Source organism: Seriola aureovittata, chromosome 14 (assembly GCF_021018895.1).
Source record: "Seriola aureovittata isolate HTS-2021-v1 ecotype China chromosome 14, ASM2101889v1, whole genome shotgun sequence".
NCBI classification, from domain to species: domain Eukaryota; kingdom Metazoa; phylum Chordata; class Actinopteri; order Carangiformes; family Carangidae; genus Seriola; species Seriola aureovittata.
The window spans coordinates 17859670-17887276 of NC_079377.1; the positions used below are offsets into that span (position 1 = coordinate 17859670).

The following is a 27607-nucleotide window of genomic DNA, read 5'->3' on the forward strand; positions in this document are numbered from 1 at the left end:
ATACTTGTGCAAGTAATAACAATCCATCAAGTAAAGAGCTTGCCAACTGCCCCGGTTTCAATTTTAATACCAGAGTTTCGATATACAACCATTTCTCTTGCTTATTCTGCCCTCCCATGAAATATGATACCCGAAGAGGTGGTTTTATTTAGATTTTGGTGGAATGAACTACTTTGTTATAAAACGCTGTGTCGTTGGAGGTTACCTATTGTATGCATAGGAAAATACATCCTGAATATTTCAAACTCACAGCCATGGAGTGTTGCTGAGTTTCACACAAGCTCCCTGGAGGTACCCTTAATTGATCATGGACAGAGAGGGAGCCATCTATTATTTACCTGTCAAACTGGAGCATTTATTAATCACGCAAGGCAATTAATATTTTCTCTGCGTGCACTACAGTTTCGCCCTGCTCCATGGTAATAAAACTTGGCTTATTATGGATAAATCACTCTGAGTTGCTGAATTTAGTCATAGCCAACTAAATTGTTTTTGCTTTAAGCCAGGGATGGGATTGGAAATTATTTGTTGGAGTAAACAAAGGCCACAAAATGACACACAACAACACATCTGCTAATGTTTGCCTCTATCATTGTTTGTACTGTACTGTGACTATTTTCACGTAAAGAGTGTTTGAATCTATACCATAATGTGTCTGTCTGTAACACAACCAGAGAGATGACAGAACAAATAGAGAATATTAAAGAACAAAACAGGTTTGCACAGAGGGAAGGAAATGAACAGAAAGAGAAATGGAGACATTGACAAAAGTATACAGTACAATAAGAGAGGAGACAGAAGGAGATGAGGTTATGAGGGGAAAAAAGCAAGGGCAGAAAGATAAAGTGCCCATGTTGAGAGAAACATGAAACCATTAAGATGGGGAAAATACAAAGAGGAAAAGAGGGAATGTCCTGTAACAGGGACAGAAGGGGAAAGAGAGACAAAGAGAGAGAAGAGGATGGAACAGAGGGCAGAAGAGGATGAGATGTCGTACAATGATAGATCGTTTTCTGGCAGGCTCAATTTGTCATGCTGTTATTGGGAGGAAAATGGAATAGAGAAGCAGCAGGGAGGGTCAGAGGGAGAGGACAGGGGTCCAGAGGTGGGAGCGTTAAGCCTGGTGGGAGCAACGCCAGTGGACGGTAAGCGAGATAAACTCCACACCTCCTCACCTCTGGCCTCTAAACAAATGATCACTGAGGTTACAGTGATCTGATGACTGCATCCCAGAAACCAGAGTCCCAGTAACCATACACTGGTGGACTAGTTACTGTTTGTCCATGTGTGTTTTTGAGATTAATTAATTAATAATTGGTGGATTTGGGCAAACTGGAAACTCATCCTGCACTTTACTGCTATGTGTTGGGTGATTTATTTTGCTGTCATTTGGGTATTTAAAGACACGTGTTGAAAAAAAAAAAAGAAGCGGAAATTAAACAAACTTTATACATCATGATCAGTTTACTAATCATAGGGAGGAGTACTCAGCCAGTGAAAGCAGCTGCATAGTGTCCTCTGTGACTCTAGTGGAGCTTTGTTGAGGGTGAGAAAATAACCTTGGTGATGTAACAAGGTTGGGCTTGGAAATTCAAATTTATTACAGGGGGTATGAAGCTTGAAAGACATGGCCATTTATGAGACAGGAATGGTATAACAAACAATTCTATGGTATAATATAGGTGTCGGGTCCATTTTTATATTGTAATGCAACACTTAATCCTGAGAGTACCCCCCTTAAAGAGTTTGTTTCATGTTTCAGCACCAAATAGCACCCTTAAATCCCCACATTTCTTCAAGATCTTTTGAGTTTCAAGACATCAACACAGTCCACAATTTTTATTTTGGAGTAGTTTTTGGTTAGATTAATCACACAAAGTGGGTTTCTATGTGTGTACTACAGTTTGCCCTTGCTCCATGGTATTAACTTGGCTAAGTATAGACACCAAACTGAGTTACTGGGATGAAAAAAATAGAAAATATGGGTATTTGAGGTACTTTTGGGTAATATATATATTTAAAAAATCATGGCGCATAGCTTGCATTGGCACACATGTTAAAAAGCTAATTTCAGAATATATTACAGCATTACATACCAAAGATATACAAATACATACATACAAATCTTTTTATGTGAGGACTTTACAGCAATATTCTTATGTTTAAATAAGTGTAGAAATATAAACTGTGCTAGCCTTTATACTTGGATATATATATATATATATATATATATATATATATACATACAGTATATATTCATGTTCTGAACTTAAAATAGGTTCTTAAATGGGCTCATCTTTCCCATGAACTGAAGAGGATTTTTGTTGTAAGGAACAATCCGATCAAAAATGCGATTCCAGACTGCACCCATCCTTTGTTGATACAGTACAGATAATTTTGATACCAAATAAGCTCTCATTATGTTTCCTCTGTTTAAAACTTTACCTGGACTCCCCTGCTAAGTCCCAGCCATCTCTAATGTGTTGCTGTGTTTTGTCACATCTATAAACTCTCCCAGCCTCCCATTCCAAATGATGCCACTCGACCAGTAACACACCCTGGCCTTCATTTGTCATGTCTAATTGAATCTTCTGGGTGGGTGCAAGTGTTTCTTTTTATCATGCTGGAAAAAAAAAACAGAAAAAATTCAGGCTGAGAAGTACTTTTGGAGCTTTTTAATTATACCTGGCCTCACTCATTAGCACTAAGGGAGGGGGTGTAGACAGAACTGGCAGTGATGGATCTAGGGAAGGAATGAGGGGTGACGCAGTGAAGGTGTGCATGTGTTTGGGCGTCCTTCTGTGTGTGTGCATGAATGCAAAGGCTGTTGTTTGTGCCAGCACTACGGTCCCCTGCACCAACACCATGCTCTCTGTGTCAGGTTAATGAGTCATGCTGGGATAAACACTTCCAAGTCATGGCCAGCTTTATTTTTTCTGAGGGAGCGGCAAAGTCCAAGTGCCAAGAAACAACTGTGCTGCAGGCTGGAATACTCTGAAAAATGTGAGGTGAAAAAAGGGACTCGGTAAAATGAGTACAGCTACAAGGCTTTACTGATCATCATGATTTTTGATACTGTATCATATCTCAGTAAGTTGTGTCATCCGTAAAAGAAGAAGGATGGTGGCAAAAACTGGAGCAACAATAGAGGTGAGGGGAAAAAATTGGAAAAGTGAGCAAAAGAAAAAATACTGGGCACAGGAAATGAAGACAGTCTAGACACAGGGGATATCAGCTCTTACTGCTAAGAGGTGCTGTGGGTGGAAAGTGGTCTTAGACCTTTTGCCCGGTTTGATTACAAGTTAAAGTGCTGCAGATAATAAGAAGGGGTAACGTTTAGTTTGAACCATAGCAGATAAGACTAAGTAAAAACATTTTTTAACTCAAATTCTGCCCCTTCTTGTGTGTCTGCAGTCTATTGTTGGGATATGTAAAAAAAAAAAAGGTTTGTGCACCATGTCAACATTACATTAAAGGGATTGCAGTCTTCAAACAATCCTTTTTCTCTTAATGTTTTCAACCTGTGACACTGACTGACAAAACAATTGGAAGGACACAGAAATGTTACACAGTGAGAGCTTACTGTCAAGAGTCATCTGTGGCTTTCAAGTCAGAAAGATGTGGATGAAAGTGTGGGTGAGACTTGCATGCATGTACGTGTGTGTGTGTGTGTGTGTGTGTGTGTGTGTGTCTGTGTTGTGCCTCAGAAGCCGTCATGTCAACAGCACTAAAGTCCCAAAGCAAAGGAAACGATCATTGCTGTCTTTTTCCAATGCACCCCATAATAACATGTCAACTCAGGCCGCTTTTAAATCGCCGTCCACAAGCATTTGTGACAATAAGATGGAAGAGTCCTTGGCATCAAAACACAATTCCTAGCAAGGGCAAATGTGTTTATTACATCTCCCACTCACGTGTCACAAGGGTCCATTTTTAATCAGTAATTCATGGTCTCAAGTCTTGACAAGTTAATCTGTTTCCAACACCACAACCTCATATGGCGCGCAGTCAGATGGGTTCACAGAAATGTTCTGAAAGCCCTTCTGTGCATTTGCTGTTGCTCAGAAAAGAGTTGCAGCAAAGTCACTATTTCACTGTTAGGTGGTAATATTTTGTTAAGAGGACATAAAAAAAATGAGTGGACCAAACAAACATGGATGATTGTGCACTGAAATAAATCATTTTCAACATCAAGCCACGTTTGTTCAACTTATTCTGGGACAAGACAAGCAAGTAAAAGTATGTTTCATGCTACAGGTTTCTGAAAACCGTGATTGCATTCATATTGCCTCCTTCTCTCTGAAATAAATATTTGGATGTTGAACAAGATGTTCCAGTTGGTAGAAATAAAGTGAGATTAAGGAAAAAGCAAAATACTCAGCTACAACTTAAAAGAAGGCACAAGGAAAATATAGAGTAATCAATTACCACCAGTCTAGCAGGCGACTCTATGTGTGTCTTGAATCCTTTGGCAGTTCATATGGAGACCCTGATGGCACTACTGGGAATGTCTGCTTTAAAAAAATGCTTTTCTTCAGGATGGAAAAACCAAATATACAGAGAAAAAGAAGTACAATTTTCATCATACTGTGACAGATTCAGGATACCTGTATTTCAATCTGATGTTTTTTAACAAAGTTGAGTAATGATAATGTTTACTCTCAAAGACAGGTGGTGTATAAGACAGTATATCCTCCACAGTTGAGACAGCAGTTCTGACAATTTTTCACTGCTGCGTAAACATAACTCAAAAACAAAGCAGCTAAGACTGGCTGAAAATGTCACAGTCTATTATTTAAAGGAATTTAGGAGAAAAACATTTTTGAAATAGTGTTAAAATACAACTAACAATAAAGAGTGTTAATTATTGAAAACGCTTGAATGGCCTTACCAAATCAAAATGATCATAATTATTAGATTTTCTGTGCAATATGTCAGTATTTTCAAATGTCATCAGATGATCTTGCAGTGAGCGCTGGAGGCGACTTTTCATTTAGGTTCAAAAGGAGAGATGATAACAAGGTACAACATCGTCTATTTTTTTTTTAGAAAAACAAACTGCACCTCCCTCCAGCTGAATTCATTTCAGCTGTCACTGTAGCAGGAAGGTATGATAAAGCTGTGAACAAGTTTTCATCTTTCCCACATTAGATGTGCAACCTGGGAAGAATTCACACTTTCATAGGCTACAGATTAAAATGCTTACAGCTGTCAAAATGCATCCCTTAATTATCATTGAACACAATAGCCATCTTTTCCGACTGGCTTTAAAATCCTCCTTTCTTAAATAGGCAGGTTTTCTGTCGGCTACTGCACTCAGGCCCGGCCTCTCAGCACTCTCTTCACTGCCATCTCGTCTATTAGATTCCGCCCATTACTGTTTCATGTAGCTGTGCTTTATTATGTTGGAGTCCCTTCTAGCTCCCCATCTTTTACTCATCTTTGACCTTTCCTCCCTACATCCATCTCCCCATCCTTTATATCTCTCTCTGCCTTTGTATCCCTTCTAGTTCTGCTCTTTCTCTCCCTCTGTGTTCCTGCCTCCTCTCTTTACCCTCCTGCCACCCTATGCAGCATCTCTTTCTCCCTCTCACGTTCCCTGGCAGCAGGCAGCAGTGCTTGTCACTCTTGTAAGTTGGTGTAGCCGCGACACAGGAGGCAGACTTCACCAAGTCTCTGCTCCATCTATCAACTGGCCTGCAGAGCTGGCATGCCAACTGACTGCACCTATTCCGTTTTCCCTCACATCAATACCTTAAGGAGGACACCGTCCTACAAGCATACTGAGAGCAGATGCAATAAAGACTCAGGAAGCATTTCACTTATATTACGTTACAAAGGCTGATGCAGACTAAAATGCTCCCAGGCCTATGAGACTTAATCCATAACTACAACTTGAAAAGCTGAAAGCTCAGTTACTAATAATAGTACACTCGAGTATATATTACTCGTATTATATTCTTAATATTAACATGTAATAATCTCAATATTAAGACATATTATTAATTTTCAGAATTCATATTCAGTACTGGTATTCCAATTGCTTAAAGCGTTTTAATCAGTGTTGGTAAAAATGATCTCCTTCCTCCAAAAGCAAGAGCCCAGAGAGCCAAAAATCTAATTTGGGTGTCTTGGAAATATATAGCTTGGACCTGCACTGTTGACAGTTAATTGGAAAGTGACTTTGGTAACTCATAAAACGTGTCAAGTTTTCATACCTAAATGTGCATCGTTTTATGTAATACAACCCAAGGACATAGAAACGGGACAGTTGAAAGCTTAAAATTCCACTTTATGGCTCTTTAAAAGGCTCGCGTGACTCAAGTGAAGCTCCCCTATCATGAAGGAAACAGACAGTAGTTGGGTGTCAGGAACGAGGTGGCACTGAAGCTGACAGAAGACGCTGCATCCTCTCATGGCTAAAGTGAACAAGAAACGAGATGGCAACTGTCTGGACGGGAGAAAACAAGAGCCCAGAATTTCAGCATAAAACCACAGACACTGTCAATGACATATGCATCATGTTGGAAGTATGAGAAACGACTGTGGCCTGAGAGTAGACTGGAGAAGTGACAACTGACTTGTGACAGAATGTGTTACTCAGGGAAGTAGGGCATCATCAGAGCAGAAGAAGAACAGAATAGAATATGTGACCTAGGATGCCTTTTGCTAATGCACTTATGTCCTTTAATATGAGTCAGGCGAATTACGAACTTGAAATTAAAAGTTATGAATATGGTCTAGCTATATTAGTCTTTGATGAACTGTCAGCCAGACAAAGGTGACTCTTTTTCATCTGCCCAATGCATATTGGGACATTATTTCCTCACCTCCATCCGACCTTGCAGAGGAAAAAGCAGGCATGGATACACATGTAACCCCCCCCCCCACACACACACACAGGAGTAAGATACCCAGACTGAAAGTGATGGGGCCGAGTTTTTGTAGTGGTTTTGTGTCTCACTTGTCATTTTGCATCTCTTTGTAGTCATTTGGAGTTTTTTTCATTGTGGTGTTTTGCAGCTCTTTGTAATCATTCCATGTCTGCAGTTGTTTTGCATCTCTTTGTGGCTGTTTTGCATCTCTTTGTCATTTTGCATGTCTTTGCAGCAGTTTTCTGTAGTTTTTAAAGTCATTTTGTGTCTCTTTTTAGTTGTTGTCGTTTTGCATTGCCTTGTAGTTGTTTTGCATTTGTCGTCATCTTGGATCTCTTTGTGGTCATTGTGGGTCTCTTCATAGCTGTTTTTCATCTTATTTTGCATCTCTTCATAATGGTTTAGACCCTAGTTATTTAGTGTCTCGATGGTCATGTTGCATCTCTTTGTGGTCGTTTTGCATATCTTTGCAGCTGTTTTGCATTGCTTTTCTGTCATTTTGTGTCTCATTTTGCCTCTTTTTTGTAGTTGTGTTGAATCTCTATCTCTGTGATAATTTCTTTTGCATTTCTTTGCAATTGTTTTGTGTGTTTTTGTGAATATGTTTAATGATAGAGTAGGACAGAGCAGAAGAGAAAATAACGGAGTTGAACAAACTGTGAAAAACACAACTGACAAATTCAGTAAAGAGCAGGAAACGGAGCACATCTCTGTGGTGAACAGCACCGCTACACTGCTACAGAAGATAAATTTCATGTTTTCAGTAACAATACTCAACACTGCCTTAACACATTTTGTCCTGCCTTGCACAAACCGTTTGAGACAATCAATACCAATAATCCCAGTAATTAACCACATTTTATCATTGATAACCATCATGAAAAAAGATGAATTCTTGATCAGTCGACTTCTGTCACCATGGCAACTTTGCTTTTTCTTTTCCCGCTGAAACAGTTCAGGAGTACTTAACTCTCTGAGGCCTCATCATCATTCTCTATTCAGATATTAGCATATTTACATTTTCTCCCCAGCATCTCTGGTGGGGAGCAGGAACGCTCTGTGACAACAGTTACCAACATATTAATGAAGCTTTGGTGAATTAACAAATCTCCACCAGTTCTAATATATTAACATATTCACAGGAGCATTTGGGAGCTGTGCTGAATGTGAAGCTGTGCTTATTTCTTAGTCCCCGAGATGCCTCATGTTAATTGTATAAGGAATAATAAAGAATATAATTGATGTGATTAAATGCGATCTTATGAGAAGAAAAGATATCTGCAGCATTCTGTGTATGTGAACCTAATTCACTGGAGTACAGAAAAAGATCAAAGCCGTATATCATTAATGAAACTTGAAAGCATTGATGTATTCACAACCTGTTCACTGATTTATTTGTCTACAAGTGCTTCACTTTTATATTAATGGTAGAGCATTTAAAAGAGGATGAGCGGAATGTAAGTGAGGTTTTTGAGTTGATTCAAGGCTCTTTTTTACATTTTTTAATATTTTATTTTGAGTTTTTCCAATCTGTAAAATACACAGAAAAAAGGATTAAAAGAACAGGTAAAACAAACACCCAGAGCCCACCCACCCATAAAACATCTTATAAAAGTGTTAGAAAACTGTACATGAATACCAAAAAGCTGAGTACGCAATACCCACTGCTATGGCAACAAAATGTCCAAAAAGGTATTCATGAACCATAGGAAACCACAAACAGTCAGAACAACAATGAATGAACAAATAAACACATGGAGTCTGATAGACCTGGTTAGACACCCTTCTCTCTAATATATTCCACAAAGAGTCTTCAAATATTTGCAAAGTTGGAGTAACAATTAGAGTATCTTAACTCTCCAAGTACAAACAGGAAATCATATACTGAGCCATTTTTTATAACAAGGACAGGATGAAGATTTTCTATTCCCTCAAAATAAAACTTTTAGCCATAACCATGTCAAATATGAGAGCCAGTTAACGCTCATACGGTAGTTGGAAGTATTATTCAGAACAGCCTAATACAGCAAAATTACAGTCAGGCACGACTTGCCTTCCAAGTATTCCTCTGCAGCACTGAAATATCTCCTCCCAGAACTTATGCACTTTAGAGCATGACCAGCAGAGGTGACTTAAAGTCCCATCCTCCAAGTCACATTTGTCACATTTAGAGGAAACGAAGTGGTGGCTCTTATTCAGCTTGACCTTTGAATAGTGTATAAGGTGTATGGTTTTAAATTGTATGAACTGAAGTCTCACATTAACAGAACAATCCTTAATTCCACTCAGCCCTTTTTTCCTAAAGAGGTATTTCAGAGCCACTTTCCCTGCTGCATACATCATTGAGATTTTTAGAGGAGATATTCTCCTTAAAGATGGCGACCAACTGGGATATTACATGTTTTTTGGCAGAGACAGTAGAGAGAGACAGGAAAGGCAGGCTGAGAGAGAGACAGCACAGGGCCCGAGCTGCACTTGAAGCTGAGCTGCTGCGGTCAGGACCTTGACATGTGGTACGCACTCTACCAGGTTAGCTACTGGGGCGACCCGACTGTGATATTAAATGTTTGCAGGTGGGAGTTAGAGACATGCATTCATTATAGGCCTGCTGCAGGGGTAAGATGTCAGACCGTGCTAAAAACTGTCTCATAAACTTTTTCATTTGCAGGTAGCAGAAAAGGTGACTGTGAGGGACACTGAATCTATATTTTGATTGATCTTTTGATGATTATCAACATAAAAATTGTTTACAGGTCCTTTTCTGCCCATCTGTGGAGAACAAAATGAGTTTGACCTGGAATGAAATTATGATTATTATAAAATGGCACGTATATGGAGGTATCTGTGACATCCAGTGCCCTCTTAATTTGTTTTTCTTCAGTATTTTATAGAAAGATTAAATGAATCAAAGCTGAAAAATTGGGATATACATAGATAAACGTCTTGATGATATTAGGTTTGAAAAGGTGTATTTTTTTTGTATATTTTAGGACAAAAACAATTATGTGTTCATTCCATCAAATATTATTTTTGAAGGGAAAGGATATTGTGTTGTGGGTTGTCTGCAGCCTTAAAGTTACCAATCTAGCAAATGTTTCTAAGTCCATCTATAGTGAGTCTCTCTCAGAGTTACTCAGCCCTAAAACAGTTCCTGAAGGTTGGTCTAATGTGTGTTGCTGCCACAAAGAAATTCATGACAAAAATAATTCATGACATCTCCTGACATCTTGACTTTAGAAATGTCATCATAGTGAAAATGCTGTGACCCTGATATCACATGTATGTGTGATGAATGTCAGTTTTTTAGCACTGCAGTACATACAGCACAGTACTGTCATGTGTCAGGATTCTCTCTCCATCTTACAGTGATCTTTAAATGCAAGTGAGCTCCAAATGCAATAAAATGACAAAATATTGAAATATATTTGACATTCTTTATTGGCAAGCATTTTTTATACATCATCATAATTTTTTTTAGTTCCTTCCATCTATACTCTAGCAATAACTCATCCTCACTAAATAAGATGGATACGTTTACTTATGTTGGCCTATAGAAATGTCATAACTCAGAGCTTAGGTTTAGTCTTTCTCTGTCTGGGAATTGACATTAAAGGAAATATGAAAAGGTCTTGCACCAAGAGAAAATATCTTCTCAGTGCTGGGAATGAGCAAATTGAAATGAAAAAACCCCAAAACAAAACAAAATCAAACACTGTCCTCAATAAAACATTTGTTTCTTTAAAGGAAAGATGTACAGTCAAGGCTTTTTGAAGAATATGCATATTATATGCTGTTATATAATTATAATGTTTATTAACTCTAAATGGACATTTAACATATTTTAAATTTATATAGTCAAGTAAATTTTCTGTACAAATCCAACTCCTCCTGCTGATTCAAATTATATGAAATTTGTGGATCTTATTTTTGTCACATGCTGACACATCACAGATGCTTTACAATATCAATTTTAATTTGTATTATAGATTTTTCATGTGAGCTGGAAAATCTTCAGTCTTTCATAAGTGTTTCAGTGTCTTAACCATGAACTCTAAAGTGCTTCCTTGATTTCAGCTGCTACAGTTAGCAAACATGTGGAAGGAGCAAATAGAGGAAAGGTTAGTAACAGCTTCCAAGTTTGAACAGCATGAGCTAAGATAAGACACAAATCCTCTACGGCTCCACACAATTGACTTTGTTTTTGTTGAACTTTGCCTGGGGTTATATGCAATGCTGCTGATCAGAACAGTAAATACACTCCCTTCCTTAGCAGTGCAGGAAGACTGAGTGAATATTTTACTGTAGAAATACTGTTTCTTCTGTCCAAAGATATATTTGTAACATTTGATGCAGAATATTGGCATCTTAAATGTGGTTTTCTTTGGGCCAACTAAATATCAAAAGGCAAAACACATCTCAGTCTGATCTCTGCCATCTGCTTTGGGTTTTGTCAGAACCACATGAGTGCAGATGGGTTGTAGTTACATCTTATTTTAACAGTTTTGACATGGGAAAGGTCACTGGTGTGGTAGTGGCAAGTTCCCAATGTAAACTAAGTTATCTTCTTTAAAACTTCTTTAAAAGATCTGTTCATTTCTCAGTTCAGTGGCGCTGTCTGTCAGTTGCGAGCAAGCGTGCAGGTGTTTTAGTTTTATGGATTCCTGCCCTGTCAGCACTCCTTCTGACGCCCCTACTGTAGTGCGTATTTCTGTGGATTCAATACCTTATTTGTTTTTGTTGGCAAACTAGCTTTGGAGCAGTTGTTGTTATTGTTTAATTAGTTATTGTAGAATTTGTGGTTTAATAAATAATTGAACATTTTTTTTTATTGATCACTGAGATAGCACTGACTTGGCATGAAGGTCGTTTAATTAAAAATAAAATAAAAAAGTCGCTTTTGTTGTTCTTAGGCTTTATGTAGACTGTTTATTCCAATAAACCGTAGCAAAGTAGACCAACACTAAAGCACCAGTTGTAGTGAACCTGAGCCTCTTCACAGCATCATCGTATATCACACAGTATATGCACAAAGGGGAAAAAAATGGAACGACTGAACCAGGCAGACTTGGTGTGGCTTGAAAGGCACACACAAACGGCTCTCCAATTACAGTGGTGGGATTGATAAACTCGGTGGCATATGATTCCGATGGTTTGAACAATTTGGACCACTTCTCAATTCCCATCCCTATTCATTGGTCATCATCTTTAGTGAATAAATGCTTGTTTTCTGTCTGGCTCTCTGACTGTCACTCTGCTTGAGTTGCTGATCCCTTGATGAAGAAAAGTCTAGCCTACCTGGTGGATGAACACCTGTGCACCTCGTGGGCTCATGAGCAGCACGGCCCGCCGTAGAGTGTCACGATACCGGTTGAGTTCCTCAGTGCGCATTGTGTTGAATAGGTCGGTAAAGACACGGCTGACGTTGCGGTCCACCCTCTGCAAGGACACATCCAGACCCAACCGAGAAGCCTGGTCCATAAAGGTTTGCAAACCCCGGATATCTGAAGGAGAGAAACAGTGACAGACAGTGAGTGATGGTGGACACACAGACAGAGACAGAGTAAAAAATAACACTTTAGGCAGGTGCTGTGTTATACAGTACTTTATTCTCAGAGCATTTAATCAGATTTGCGGGTTAACAACCCGTGCTTTCAACACCTGCACATGCACTCTATATTTTCAGGCTTCGTTCCAAGGGCTTCAAGGCAGGTTTCATTCTTTGCTCCTGATCTAAAGCATGACAAAACAGAACAAGCCTGTCTTTCTGTTTCCTGGGATTTACAGGATATGAAACTGCAGACAGGTGTTGCTGAACCCAGAGACCTCTGTGTGTGTGTGTGTGTATTCATTATACAGGAAACCACTTAAAAGAAGCCTGCGCAGCACACACAAATCAAAGGTGATGTGCAGCAGAGGGCTCACAATAAGCACACCAATCCCAGCAGTCACGGTGGCAGCAGCAGCCCAGCATGTGCCAAGTCATGCCGCATTGTTAAAGAGAGGTTAGGTGAAATCAGTAGTGCCAGACCTCTTTCTGGCACTACTGATGAATGTGTGTGTGTGTGTGTGAGGGTGTGGGTTTTCCCCTGTTGCATCTCTGGAGAATTGATGAATCATCAAGTACTCTAGTGCTTTACTGCTGACAAAAGACAATGTACAGTGGCATACAAAGGCAAACTAGCTTGAACACACATAAAGTTGCCGCAAAGATTTTCGTCGCTCAGAGGCCAAAACTGGAAATAAGGCTAATAGTAAAACTCCTGACCTGGTCTGAGCAGTGAAGCAACATATTGGTACATCTCCCTTTTTCTACAACTACAACTCGGGGCAAACTGAAGTAGCAATATGACTAAGTACCATATGAAGCAAATCATAAAGAATTAGATGCAATGTTTGATTTTTCCTGACATTTTTCTATTACAATTCATTTTTTTGGAAACATAAATACTCACAGTTGCCGCTGGAGTCCCTTCAGAATAAAAATGTTCAAAGGGCAGAACATAACATGAAATTAAATCATTCATCATTTTGAAACGTCGCCAAACACTTACTGCAGCACTCTTTGAAAACTCTTTCCTTTGCGAACACACACTCTCACACACCCCTTTACCATTGTCTCTAAATTGAAATGTTTACCCCTGGTGATTTTACATTGAATACAATGGACAAAACACTCAACCTCTGAGTAATCGCTCCTTTTGTTACAGCACAAACACAATTTGTAAGTTAATCACAGTTCCTTCACTCCAGTCCCATGACTGGACTGTTGCAATTAATTTTGGCTACAGTCTTTTCTTTATGCAATATTCAGCTGCAGTAACATTTGGTGATATTGACTATAGACAAAACATAGAATCTGATTTAACATTTATTCCGTTCTTCAGTGTGAGCAATCTATTATATGAAACCCTCAGGGTGTGACAGGATAAACCTTTTGTAAATTTGTGGTGTCTCAATAAGCAAACAAATTACTCACTCATACACACAAATTAACAAGTTGTTGAGTTGATGACTTTATCACTCATCCAATTCAGACTGGATCAACACAACAAGGAGTTGGGGTAACGGACCAAAAAAGACAAACAATTCTGAGTTGTGACATAATGTAGCTGCTGGGTGAAAACCTTGTATCGCTCAAATGGGAAATAGGAGAAATATACTGCAACAAACAAACAAGAGTTTTTAATCCCATGAAGAGCCAAGGGAAAGCTACTATGCGATAACTACTCTAGGACCCCGATAGAAACACCGGACTTCAAAGCCAGCGTTCCAAACCCGTAGCAGGCTTTTCCATGGGGCAACCGTGTCAGCCATGGACAGGGCTGCAGAAAAGAGGATTAACGTGGAATTAAAGGTCTGATTTCTCGACATGTTTACCCGAGCGTCATTTCTGAACACAAATCTGCTTCTGAAAGTTTTAGATATCAAAACTTTCCCCTTCCCTGCCCCCCTGCATCAGCGTCTCTCACTCTGACAACTCACTCATGAGTATTTCTTTCTGTCCCTTACCTATCTTTTTCTTAGCAGTATCTGTTTGAGAGGACGGGATAGATAGATCAAGGCAAACTGAGAGTACCCAATGAAGTTGCTCTTATGTCCTTTTCAGCTCTATCTTACTCGAGTTGTAACTTAAGTGGGACTCCCTGTCGGATCGGAGCAATACAGAAATGAGCATATCATGATCAAAGGGCTCAGAGGTTTTTACTGAGCTGTCAAGCTGTGTTGCAATCCAAGCGGAAAAAAGCCAGAGAAGTGGCTACGCTACCAGCCTGTGTTTACTCAAAACGGAGATGAGTCTGTTAAAGTAATCACTCTTATTCTTGCAATAATAACATCAGTTAATTATATGCAATACAGATTTTTTTTGCCAATCTGAAATGCATCAGGTGCTGAGTGTGCTATGTACTGCCACAAGAGCAATTAGAGCAACAGAGAGAAAGAAGAAAGAGTGAAATTAATGTTTCAGTTTCAATCCACCCTGTTTTTACTAAGTGCAGATCTATACTATATACCATGTTAACAAAGTATTTTAAAGTTAAGTATAACTACATTAATGCTCTGAATGAAAGGACAACAAAATGTATCAAATATGTCTTACAGCATGGTTATGAAACCCATTCATCTGACAGGCATACTCTGGAAGCAACTTGCAGCATGTTAGAGGACTTGAGAAATGATCTATGGACTGAAGTGGAGTGAGCAAATGATCCAGCCAGTCAATAATCAGAAAATACAAACATACACGTAAAGGAATGAATGACATTCTGCCTTCGAACCATATTTAGGTTCTGCTTATCTGTGAGTATAGGTTGCTGTTTTGGAGCATGTAAATGACAAGTAGATCACATGCATGTAGATCACAACACTGATGGAACGGCCTCAAACAAACAACACAGGCGAGCTGCATTCACTCGGATCTGTACCTACAGTGGCCCTGCCTTTAACCTCATGGTGGGATCTCTGCCCGTCAAGACACACAACTGGAAATATATATTAAAAAAAAAGTAAAGGTAAAAAATTGTGGATTAGTAATATTTCTGAAATAATCCCCTTTTACTGTCACTAGTCTCAGTTTGTGTTAAAAAAGGTTATTGCTGTTCTCTCACTTTCTCATTTCCTGCTTCTGAAACTATTCATTTGACACAATTCAGTACTTGGTGCCAAAAACAAAAAATAACATCCATCCAACATCCAGTACTGCAGAGAGAAACACTTTTTTGACGAGAGAGGTCAGAGGAGAATGGCCATGCTGGTTGGAGCTACAGTAACTCAGATAACCACTTTTACAAGTGTGGGGAGCAGAAACGCGTTGAATGTACTACACGTGGAACCTTGAGGTGGATGGGATGTGGTAGAATGGGAGAGTTTCTAGCATCAATGTGCAGCTGACAAATCTGCAGAAATAAAGTGATGCAATCATGTCGACATGGAACAGAATCTCAAAGGAATGTTTTCAACATCTTACTGAATCCATGCCACAAAGAACTGAAGCTGTTTTGAGAGAAAAGGGAGGCTCTAACCAGTATTTATATGGTGTTCCTATTCACGTGCTCTGTGGGTGTTTATTTTGGCAAGTAGTAACTGTCATTGACCTTACCTGCTGTTTGAACTGAGGTAAATCTTTTCAAATGAGCATGATCTCTCTACTTTTGCACACATTTACAGGTAAAGATTTGTGTTCTTCTGTTTTCTGAACAAGGGTGAATGATTTCCTGAACATGTACTGTGATTTCTTTTGAGTGTGTTTCTGAGCCACAATATTTTGTCCTTGGTTTTGTTTGGACAGCAGGAGGTCTGCACATATTATCATTTAACTTGCAATCTGTTATATGAAATCCTCAGGGTGTCACAGGATAAACCTGTCACAAGTTGTAGAAAGCAGCTTTTTACTATTACACTTTGGGCATGAATATACCACATCACGCTTTCTTTTGTTGGTCAAAGTCTATAAAAACTGAAGTAGAACACTGTCAACAAAATGGTTCCAATATAAGCAGTCTGGTCTGAATGTGCAGAGCAGGCTGGGCTGGAGTTACAGTCCCGGACTGAATTATTATCTCAGTCTGGGCCTGGTGAATGGTCTCACAGATACTGTACAGTGATTGCATTTTTGGCTGCTGCGTTTTAGTACGAGAGGGGAATGAAATTAATTGCCATATTCAAATTTGGCTGGCATGCTTTTGGATGATACAATACTGTGTGCTTATAAGGGAGCCTGTTAGACCAGAATGCAGCAATTGGAAAGATAAAAATGCAATAATAAAAAACTAGAAATAATGTAGAGACAGGAATCAATAAAAGTAGAAAATAATCAGCCCCGCACAAGACTGTAGGGTTAAATTTGAATTAATTTGAAGTTTTCTTTTTTTCTTTTTGTATTTAAAATGAGGTCAGAATTAGGGTTAAAATAATCTGCTGATATTCAGTAAATTGGCCTGAGACATTTTGTTGAACTTCCATTTTTTGTTGAGCATCAACACAGAACTATGCAAATTAGGCCTTACCAATTGTTTACTCTCTCACAAAAAGGTTAAATGCTTCTGTGTGGTCATGCAGAATTTATTTCTTCATTTCTAACCGGTAATCATCACTTGTTAGCCAGGGGTATAACGATGCTACATAAATGAACAACATATGCATATTTCCTACTTCCTGTAATTTCCTACCACCACAGCAATTAACATTTTCTCAATGGTTCCGAGTGAATTTTTCCACATGAGATTTAATACAGGCAACTATCAGGTGTAAATCCCTGACTGGTATGTACTATATTTACTGTATATACTGTTTAAAACAGAAAAAAAGTATTTTACAGTGTCTTTTCCTTCACACCCCTTTCTTCGTTTATTTTACTTTCTCTTAATCTCCTCTATATTCTCATGGAAAGCCAATAAATGGAAGGTCACCTGTATGTTCACTTTCTGTGAAATTCCTGACAAGTTAATTGGCAGTGTTACAGACCTAATGGCCTAAATGTGACATTAACTGAGATGAAATAAAGTAACACAATAAGAGGTATATGAAAGCAAATGTCATTACACAAAAGCTTCTCAAGAAATGTCTTCACTGTTCTCACAACGCTTCATTTTCTCAGAACTGTCACTTACCCCAGATCTCCCATTACACATTATAGACTAGCTACCAACTCTGCAGGAGATATCCTTTGTTTTTGTACTCTCAGATCCTGCCTGTATTATAAATGCACTTTTTACATTAGGAACCTCCTCCTACTTCGGACCAAAAAGCAGTTTAATCAATCTCACATCTAATCCCAGCCTCATTCTCTCCTCCTCCTCTAACGGAGAGCCAGTCACTACAGGGAGGCCGGAGACAGATGTAGCTGTTCTACAGTCATTACTAAGTGCAGGTTAACTCAGACAGACCTGCCAAGGAGCCTATTGATGTTCAAGAAAATCGACCCTTCTTGAAGATTTCCTATAATCATGCCACACTTGCCTTTTATGCTCCCCTTGTTATGATAAAATGACATGGCAATTTTACAGGAGCTTTTGTTTGCAGATAGTCTACCCACTGTCCATCCTCCCCCACAGAATCAATAGCTGGCTTCCCTTTACATACGCAGTATTGTTAGTGCGGTGTAAGCACACCATCAAATGCATTTACAAAGGCAGAACATATTACAAACCTTATAAACGAGACACAGTGGTGCTAGAGGAAAAGTCGGGGATCGCCAAAGTCATTAGGATTTACCCTCTGGCAACTTTAAATGATTTTATCCATCGGATCCATCCAAGAGCACAGAATAACTGAAAACTTTGACCTCCCTAGGGCCATCATTTAAAATCATTTATGTTAGCATTGCTTGAACAGAACAGATTTTGAAAATTCAAACACAATCTGAATGGTTAAGAAGTTAGCATAAAGAGCTTCAGTAAATTTTCATATTTAAAATAATTAAAAATAATTATTTAAAATAATCAATCTAATGTCTGAACATTGAGAGGTGAGGTTATCTTGTATTCCAGGTATTTTCAGTTGCTTTTTGAGAAGGTGTGGGCCAGATGCACAGACATGTGTGAAGATTTAAAATAAAGCATAGCATGACAGACTTATTCAATTTACAGCCATTCTGCTGAGCGGTGTCTATTTAAAGACATGGTTAGTTAAAAAAAAAACGAGCAGAGAAGTATGAACCTGGGTTGTGTTTAGTCACAGCCAGAACGGGAATAAAAGCACATCTTTAAATTCAGCACAGGAACTCAACCCACAACTGTGAATTCAGTCAATGCAATTTAAATGCAGCCGAAACACAACAGTGAACAACTGTTTGTGTATCAAAGTTTCATTTTATATATAAGCACCCCGGTTGGTTTGCGGAGAATACCCACAATGCACAAAGGGCTGCATGGTCCTTGATGGCAGAGCGAGAGTTTGTTTTTCAGCTAGAGACGTGAACTTTTATGGCCTTGACATGCACTGTGTCTGTTTTGTCTTTTTCAAACAAAAAGCTGAGCCATTAAACTACCCATCAGCACTGTGGTTAAAATCAGCACCAGAAACAGTATTGGCTAAAAACATATAAAAAAACTGTTACCGATGAGAAAGAGAGAAAAAATTATGGGAGGAAAGAAAGACAAAGAAGGACAAATAAAGAAAGAACAAAACAAATAACAACACACTAACATAATGGAAAAAAGCTTCATCTTAAAAGGCGTAAAGGGGCTTTTAGTTAGTAATGTGCTATTATAGGATTATCATGTAATTTTCTTCTTTCTTTTTTGCCTGCAGGCATATAAGGCAAAAACACATACGGATGTTTTGTAGTCGTAACAGGATGTCACTCTGCTTACTATGGAGCTACAGTGGCATAAGAATAATGTTATTCCTGTTACTTGTGAACAAAATTATGGAACATGCTCTCTCACGAAAGAGAATCAAATTATGAGCAGAAAATGTACAATGATAAATGGAACCAGAAGAGGTGACGCTTTAGAAGTTGTTTACATAATGTGCTTTTTATGCCACTGATGCAGTGGGGGAGACTGGAATGAATTGGCTTCCCTGACACACTTCATTACACTGAACTACACTTTGCCCCTGAGGTCAGGGAAGCCAGCTGTTTAAAGCTGTAATGAAACGCAAAACTCGCCCTGTACTCTACTCGTGCAGAGCCTGGTGTTGCTCTCAGCATAAAAAACTAAAGATCAAAGAAATATGACAATTATGAAAAAATAATTGTCTAGATAAGTGTAATGTAGGTTATTATGTTCTCGACAATTCTTTATGCATAGTGCTACAGTGCAATGCCCGAGGCTACATGCAAGTAAAAGCTCTATCTTTTCTAATGTCTGCTTTTATAGATTAATGCACCATCCACGAATTGATGACACAGCAGTCCAGCAAAAGACCATCTTATCACGCCTAATCCTGAAATCCATCACACACATGTTCACTCCCAATTTACATATTTGATAGAAATGGCCTTGGTACAGAAAGCACGCTTTTAATGAATTTGTATACTAAATGTCCTTTTTCAACATGTTCATTCGGAGAGTGTTTTGGTATGAGCTTTGAATATCCAATGACAAAAAACAAGATGATCTTTATGATAACTGAAAGGATCAGAAACATTTACATATTATCATTTTCACATCCCTGGGCAGTGCTGATGACATTCTACAGTCCAAAATATTACCAAGACTGTTATTTACAGGTTAAAACTAGAATTACGGCCTCGCAGTTAACCTGTAAATAACAGTCTTGGTAATATTTTCATCATTCATTTATATATCATATCTGTCTGTGACAACCAGTCAAGTTACAGTTTATATTCATGTTGCTCCAGACACTACATAACATTTGATGGAACGTAAGAAAAGGTATTAAATGATATAGGGATATATAAATAAAGCTTTGTTAATCTTCGCTGTTCTGTTTCTGCTGTTTGTCTACTGTATTAGTGTCTAAGTTCATTATATTACCTATCTTTCAGTAAACAAGGCAGTTCGACTGTGGAGCTGAAACTGTAGCCCAACTTAGATTAGGCTGATCAAACTGTCATATGTCGACATAAAGCTTTTGTTGAGTTCAGACTAAGAGAACGTCACAGTGTGCTTGTTGGACCAACATCACCTAAGTATTTTTAGATGATGTTTAATTTGACATTATCTCAAGATGACACTTTTTTCTCTCTCACTTAGGAGGTGAAGACATATCACTATAGTCATTGATAGAGTCTACAAGTCTACAACTAAGTGCTGAATGTGACCATTTTATTTAGGTTTATAGGAACTTGTCCAATAACTGTCAGTGCTCTGAAATTGGCAGTCTCTCAAATGGCTATAATTACCACATGGTTCACTTGGTTGATCTGAAAAACCCATAAATTTAAGATGAGACTTCTGACTTGAAGTCCATAGTCATTTCATTTCAGATTCAATGTACTGGATCATGCCCAATGTCCAAATACATATAGACCTAACTGTAGGTGTGTATTCTCACTTCTGTAATCTCAACCTCATGAAAATGCTTGGGAAACTCCGTCTTTGTCCTCTAATGTATTAACCTGAACACGGTTTCATCTCTCTTTACAACTCCCAAATCTCTCATGCAGCGACAAGCTTGACTCAACTCAAGACCCAGTCTCCGCTGGGGCCTGTGACATGGTCTGCTTCCAGTGGTGGAATGTAACCAAGGACATTTTCTCAAATACAAATTTTAGAAAGCATTTCTTTCTTTCTCTCCCTGTAGGAGGTGAGTAGAATGAGTTTCTTTGAAACCTGTCCATTGAAGAAAAAACTTATCTACCCTCTCCCTGAATATATAACAAAATATTTTGTTGAATAGAATGGTTGCCTTGTTTATTTTGCACTATTGACCAAACTTCTTTCTTGCCTTAAACTGAGCAGTTGCTTGTATTCACTGATATCCACTTGTGCACATTTATGTGAATATCTGAACATAAAATAACATCAGGATGTAATTACAACCATAGAAGCGTGAGAAAAATATTAATGCATATATACTGTAAATGTATTCTATGTTATGGGAGAAATCCTCCTTCCATCCAAAATGAACACTAAAAAACTGATTAATGTATCTCTCTTTTCACCAGAAAAGAATCCTAACAAGTGTAGTAATCAAAGCACATTATGCATTAATGTGTACTGAAAATTGCTGCAAATATAGACACTGCTGCTGTGTCCCGCTTGAAACCATTCAAACGGGTTGAAAGTAGAGGGAAATTTAAATGCGGAAAATCCTGAAAGACAAGGAAAAGAGGAAACTTGGAGGACAACCTACAACTCTCTGGAGGAGAACTTCAGAACAGAGCTCGCCAAGAGAGAAGAGAACTGGGAGAGGAAAGTAAAACAGATGGAAGGGGAGAAGACAGAACTAAGTACTGTAAGAGAAGAAGAAAGAACTGGAGGAGCTGTCTGAAAATACAGAAAAGGAGGAGATGTTTCCAGTCAGGCAAGAAGAAGGTGAGTACAGAGGTGGAGACAAAAAAGAATAAAAGAGAAAAGAAGAAGATGGAAATTAAAGGTCAGGATGCACAGAAAATGAAAGACAAGGAGGTGAAGGGGGAAATTAAAAAAGAAAACAGGAAATGGAGGATATAAAGAAGAAACAAAAGGACAAGGCAGGGTCCTGTCACGCTCTGGTTGGATATCCACCCTCTACTAGTCATACAGAGCATCTTACTTAATCACCATTTGCTTATTTGCTTAAAGTACTGACTCATATAATGTATGGTGGGCAATGAGCTCAGTGCTTTTGGTCTTTAATTTTCTGTATAAAACTATTAGTCCATCAATGGATTAGTTAATAGAAAATAAATCAACAACTCTTACGATATTGTAAACTGAATGTCTTTGGTTTTGGGACAAAGTGAGCACTTAAAATACATCAGGTTGGGCTTTAGGTGATCTCTAAGGGATTTGTTTGCACTATTTTCCAACATTTAATGACCACACAATTATTGGAAGAAATAATCATTACATTAATCAGTAACGAAAAATAATAAGTAGTTTCAGCCCTGGTGAACCTATAAAAAAAGGTCTGTATTACAGTTATTAGAGATGGCTCAAGAACATGAAAATTATCATGAAAGGAAGTTTCCTGGTGAAGGGGGTGTCACTTCCTGTACTCTTCATGCTAAACATAGATAGAGAGCTGAAGAGAGAAGGCAGGAAGGCTTTGGCAAGATCACACTGAGAATCTGATGTGAGCTCCGGCACTGTGAGTAAAGTTACATAATCCCATTTCCCCTGTTTGATTATCACCGATCTGACAGTATGTGTTGGAAGCAATGTGATGTTCCAAACTGTGCTTATGAAGCTTTAGCAGATGGGAGGTGATGGGAGAAGCAAGAAGAAAGCATCATACAGAAATTTAGTGGAATCAACTAACCTTTCTTGTTAATGTAAATATGTAAGTTTTGTTAATTTCAAGCTAATTCAATTTAGAAAGTCTACTTTTAATTTTCAGACCACTCAAGAACTTAAACAAGGGTTGTTCCAACAGGAGTCTTTTGACTTGAACTGATGAAGTTTTTTTTGTTTTTTTTTGAGAATATCTTTACAAACAAGAAAATCTTTAAAACATTTCTGTTAACACAAAAGAGCTGAAACATTTTTCTAATATGGATTTGAATCAAATTCTATTAAGCAGTATGTTAGCCCTCTGGCTGAATAAATTAAGTGTAATAGATCAAACTTTGTCCACTTAAATTTTTTTACTCTTCCTTACTCAGGTTAGAATAAGAGACAAATATTTCCTAGAAGCATCATAGCTAAAAGCAGCTTCACCAAGTTTGGATGTATCACAGGGTCTAGTGGTTGATATTACGGCAGAAAATCAGGTATTTTTTTATTCACAAACAACTGGCAGTATTCTGGAGCTAGATGATTTTTTTTATAGCAACTTTAAAGATAATTGAAAGTGCTTTACATAATGTGTAAGACTTAGACAGGGAAAGGAGCAGAAGACAAATTAAAACGATGTAAACAAATGTTTATATCTTTAGAAAAAAGCAGGTATAGTTCAGGATTTAATCACAGGGGGATAACAGTGTGGGTGCTAAAGATTTCACTGAAGGCAGTGGTGAACACAACAGGTTTTAAAAGTAGTTGGAGTGTATGCGTAGCATGATAATGAAAAGCTGCTTCTTTGTTTTAAGTTAAAATCACTTCCACTGGCAGATGCCCAAGAGAAGGCTCAGAGACATACAGAGTATTTCTGGGATCAAACCACTGAGATATTTATAGATGATCAGCAGTATTTTAAAGGTTACTGTATGACAAACTAAAAGCTGGTGTAGAAACCTGAGAATAGCTGTGATGTGTTGAATCAGCTGCAGATGTCAAACAGTATTTCTCTGAGAAACTGAGAAAGACCAGTTACAGGGGTCCAACCTGTGACATTTTTTAATTACTTCTTCTTTTATTTTTAATCTGAATTTATTATCATGATTTGGCATTTCAATTTGAACTATTTGTATGCATTCTACCAGGAAGGTTTCCTCAACTTAGACAAGGCAGCTTGACTTTATGTGAGAAAATTCACTGTGTCAGGATGTACCTTTATCACTAATATCCTTTTAACCCTGTTACTTAATGTAAGTCCAAGTCCAGGTCAGACAATTCACACTGAAGCTGGAGCGTTTTTCATTTCTTTCTTGACTCTCCTGTTAACTTTATTGCACATGGTAAGGCTCAACACCTTTATGATTCTTTGAGGGTTACAGACTTTGGTTACCTCAGGATATTCTCGAATATCATCATCAATCAACCAAAGTACCAATGTGGGTGTCTTTTTGGTATCAGCTGGAATATGTCAGTTTCATAAATACCTCATAAATACCAAGAGGAATCTAATGTTTGATTTGTAATCTTCTATAATCAGTTCCTTATTTTCAATCATAATCGACAATTCTAAACCGTTATTTTTCTTGAACAGCTGCTTGTGTTTTGAGACCATCTAACATTTGATAAATGTTGCTTCTTTTCTTGAATATAAAAAGGGGTTTTAAAGAAAATCACATTTATTTTTTAAAATTAAGTGTCAAAAAAAATGTCATTTTTGAGAAAAACATTTACCATAATACTCATCAGCACAAGTTTGAGAAAGTAAACACTTATTTATCGTTGATAATGTGTTAAATGACTCATTACCACAGACAAACAGACACACAAGCAAACATCATCATGAACATAATCTAAGTAAAACTGAGTGAACTCCTGCAGCTGTTTTTCTCTCCTAACACGTGCTGAGCATAAATTCAACATTCACTCAGTGCCAACACAGATTTGCAGACAGGACTCTTCTCTCTAGGCTATGGTGTGGGTCACTGTAGTACTGCTTCTAGGCAGGCACCACGGGTATTTTGACTGTTCTGTGATGTGAGTCCTAATTAGCCGCTACATTCCTTAATTAAACGAGTGCAGAGTTAAACAGTGTAACACAAGCACAAATGTCAATGGTGCCGACTTTGTCGCACCTAATTTAGCAGACAGAAAAAAAAAGGCTAGTTTTTCAGAACTAGTATTCCCATCCTTTGTTTCTCACCAACACCTCCTTGTTAAACTGAGCCTTCATTCATTAGACATAGGTTAACTCTCACAGGACTTGCAACTGAAGGCTAAACTGCACTGTGCTGGCATGAGACATGATACATTAACAGTCCCTGACAGGATATGATTCAGTGAATGGAACTGTATTGCACCAGAGACAAACAGTTTCAAAAATTCTTAAAATGCAGATGGATGGACAGATAACAAGAAAGACGTGTGATAAGTAGCTAGTTGAAAGGAAAGGTAGATTGATGGGAAGACAGCTAGTCAGACAAACACCTAGTGAGAAAAGACAATAAGACAGACCGACAGCAGCGTAACAGTGCGTGCTGTAGGTGTGCTTGTGTGTAGGAATATGATGACTCAACGGTTGAGAAAATGCAGTGCCAAAGGAAAGGGCTGTTTAACGAATATTAAAGATATAGCGTAAACATCAACGGATATTGTTTTTTTTGGTGGGCTTTTTTTTTTAAGTGGCTAAAACACATTTTTGTAGCCAAAACACATTTTTGTAGCCAGCCCCATCCACAGCAGCACATCGCTGAGATTTGGTACACCTGGCTGCCTCCAAATCCAAATCTACTGCAGGTGTTACACCGACTATAGATAAGTCCTTCACACAACCCCACTTCAAATATACTATCACTACTATCACTTTAAATACAGGACTTGAGTAAATGTCCTTTGTTACTTTCTACCAATGGATGTTTGTAGTTGGAGTCACCAGCTCTGCTACGCTTCAACGAGTGTGATGCAGAATTGCCTGTACGGCACATGCAATTATGATGTACGAGGTGGTTGGTCATGTGACAAGACGTCACTACTCCTGAGCCTCTGGATTTAACGTGTACCCTACTCAGTCAGATGGACAGACAGTTTAGACAGATGCTCCTCCATGGTGGGATTTTAATCTAAGTCAAAGTTCAGAGAGCTCTTTCTACAAAGAGTGCCAGTGTCAGAAGCAAATCCAAGAACAGATCTGTGTAAATGTGAAACAACATGTCACATACATTCACATGGAGCACTGTGACTGGCTGCGGAGTCCAAACTGTGGGGTGGAAGCTTGTATAGGGATTGTGGGTGGCTGTATTCCCTTGAGGGCTGACTTTACTATACTCTATAGACTGCAGCTTCCACTGTACTGAAAAAAATAAAACAGATTTACACTACCTTCTAGATTGCACTTTTGCAAGTAGTAAAAAGATAAGCCAGCAGTGGCAAAGTATCATCTGAGGAATGCCAATGCAGCAATATACTCCCCTCATCTTTCTGCCCTTGTACTACCTTGCCAGTCACTCCCCGATCCACAGTCCCTTGCCTTTGCCAAATGTGGGTCAAGAAAGGTCTAATCCAGAGGGGCGTCATGGCGAGAATAATAAAACAGAAATGGAGAACATCTGAGAATAAATAAAGTACTGTTGGGACACACTCTCATTCTCTAGTGCCACAAATGAGCCAATTAGGCTCAGACTTGTCTCTTCATGGGGATGCTACTAATGGTGAATGCACTGAAAAGATCTTGTTTTTCCTTACAATTTCTACTGAACTTTGATTTATTTTTCAGCAGTGTGCATATACAGTATGTGTGTGTGTCTGTGTGGGAGTGGTGACGTTCTTTCATCTTAGTTCCAACTCTGTGTATTCTTTTCAGCATATGATTTCTCAGTGCTAATACGGCTTAACTTCAGCAGCAGACTGATCTCCCACTGACACTAGAGATGGTTTTGGCACATTTACATTTGAATGAAAGAGATCATCTTACATACAAATGTCATGTTTATAGGACATATTTAGCCATCAACTGCTCTCGTATTCACTAACTCACCATAGTCGCTCTCATAAAAGATGATGAACTTCTGCCAGTGCAGTTCAGAGACGAGGGTGAGCAGGACGTCGTTGATTCGAACAGGTGGACGGGCAGCCAATGTGTAGCTCTCTCCGTCTGGGCTGGGGTTGAGCTGGCAGGCGGTGCGGGGTGAACCATCCCCGTTTCTCTGGATGAAGAGATGGGGAATGTGCATGGCGTCTGTCAGGGACTGCAGGGCACTTGCGGCCGCACAGCCTGTTGATGTAACCAGAGCGAGGATCCCCTGGTTCATCAATTCGCATGCTGAAGAGGGGAAAGAAGAAACAGAGAGAAGGATGAGGGGTGGTTTCAAGAATTTGAAGAGGGAAATAAGGATGAATGACACAGAAGTATATAAAGTGATAGAAAAGCAAGAGAGAAATAGGAAAAGGCAGGTACATGGAGAAAAATTGGGTTGGGAAAAGAGAAAAGGAGAAGGAACGAGATAAAACACGGTTAGATATGCTTCGAATATCAAATCAAACTATAATCAATTCCAACAAGATTGTCATTTCAAAAATCATTTTTCAGGTTTTAAGAGTGCTGCACATTATTCAAGAAAGTGTGTTCAACTGGGCTTAAGAATTCAAGATGGCTCTTTGTGTATCCTACTTAGGATTACGCCTGAGCCTCTGCAGTAGAGAGCAGATCACAGAAAGTAGAGGGTTGGTACTGAAGTTGTATTATAATGTGTAGATGAGAGATTCAGTGGGGGGGCATTCTCTAATCCTTGTCCTCAGACAAAAACCAGACAGCTGATTAAAGCAGAAATGCTTGTTAAAAGGTAACAATCACATGAAAACAGCAGATGAATCAGAGAGCTGCAGGAGTCAGTGTGGTACTTTAAAAAG

The 27607-nt window shown here is 38.6% G+C and overlaps 1 protein-coding gene and 1 long non-coding RNA gene across 3 annotated transcripts in view; one reads left to right on the forward strand and one right to left on the reverse strand.

Moving 5' to 3' along the window:
- Positions 1-27607, reverse strand: part of LOC130181071 (glutamate receptor ionotropic, delta-1-like) — a 236113-nt gene that overhangs the window by 72050 nt on the left and 136456 nt on the right. For both annotated transcript variants that reach the window (XM_056394828.1, XM_056394829.1), the window contains exons 3-4: positions 26736-27020; positions 12171-12376 (exon numbers count right to left, since the gene is read on the reverse strand). In XM_056394828.1, the coding sequence (XP_056250803.1) occupies positions 12171-12376; positions 26736-27020 (491 nt within the window). The remainder of the gene's footprint in view (positions 1-12170; positions 12377-26735; positions 27021-27607) is intronic.
- Positions 20953-23053, forward strand: LOC130181072 (uncharacterized). Its single transcript, XR_008829521.1, has 2 exons — positions 20953-21089; positions 21451-23053. It is a non-coding gene; the product is annotated as an uncharacterized LOC130181072 (long non-coding RNA).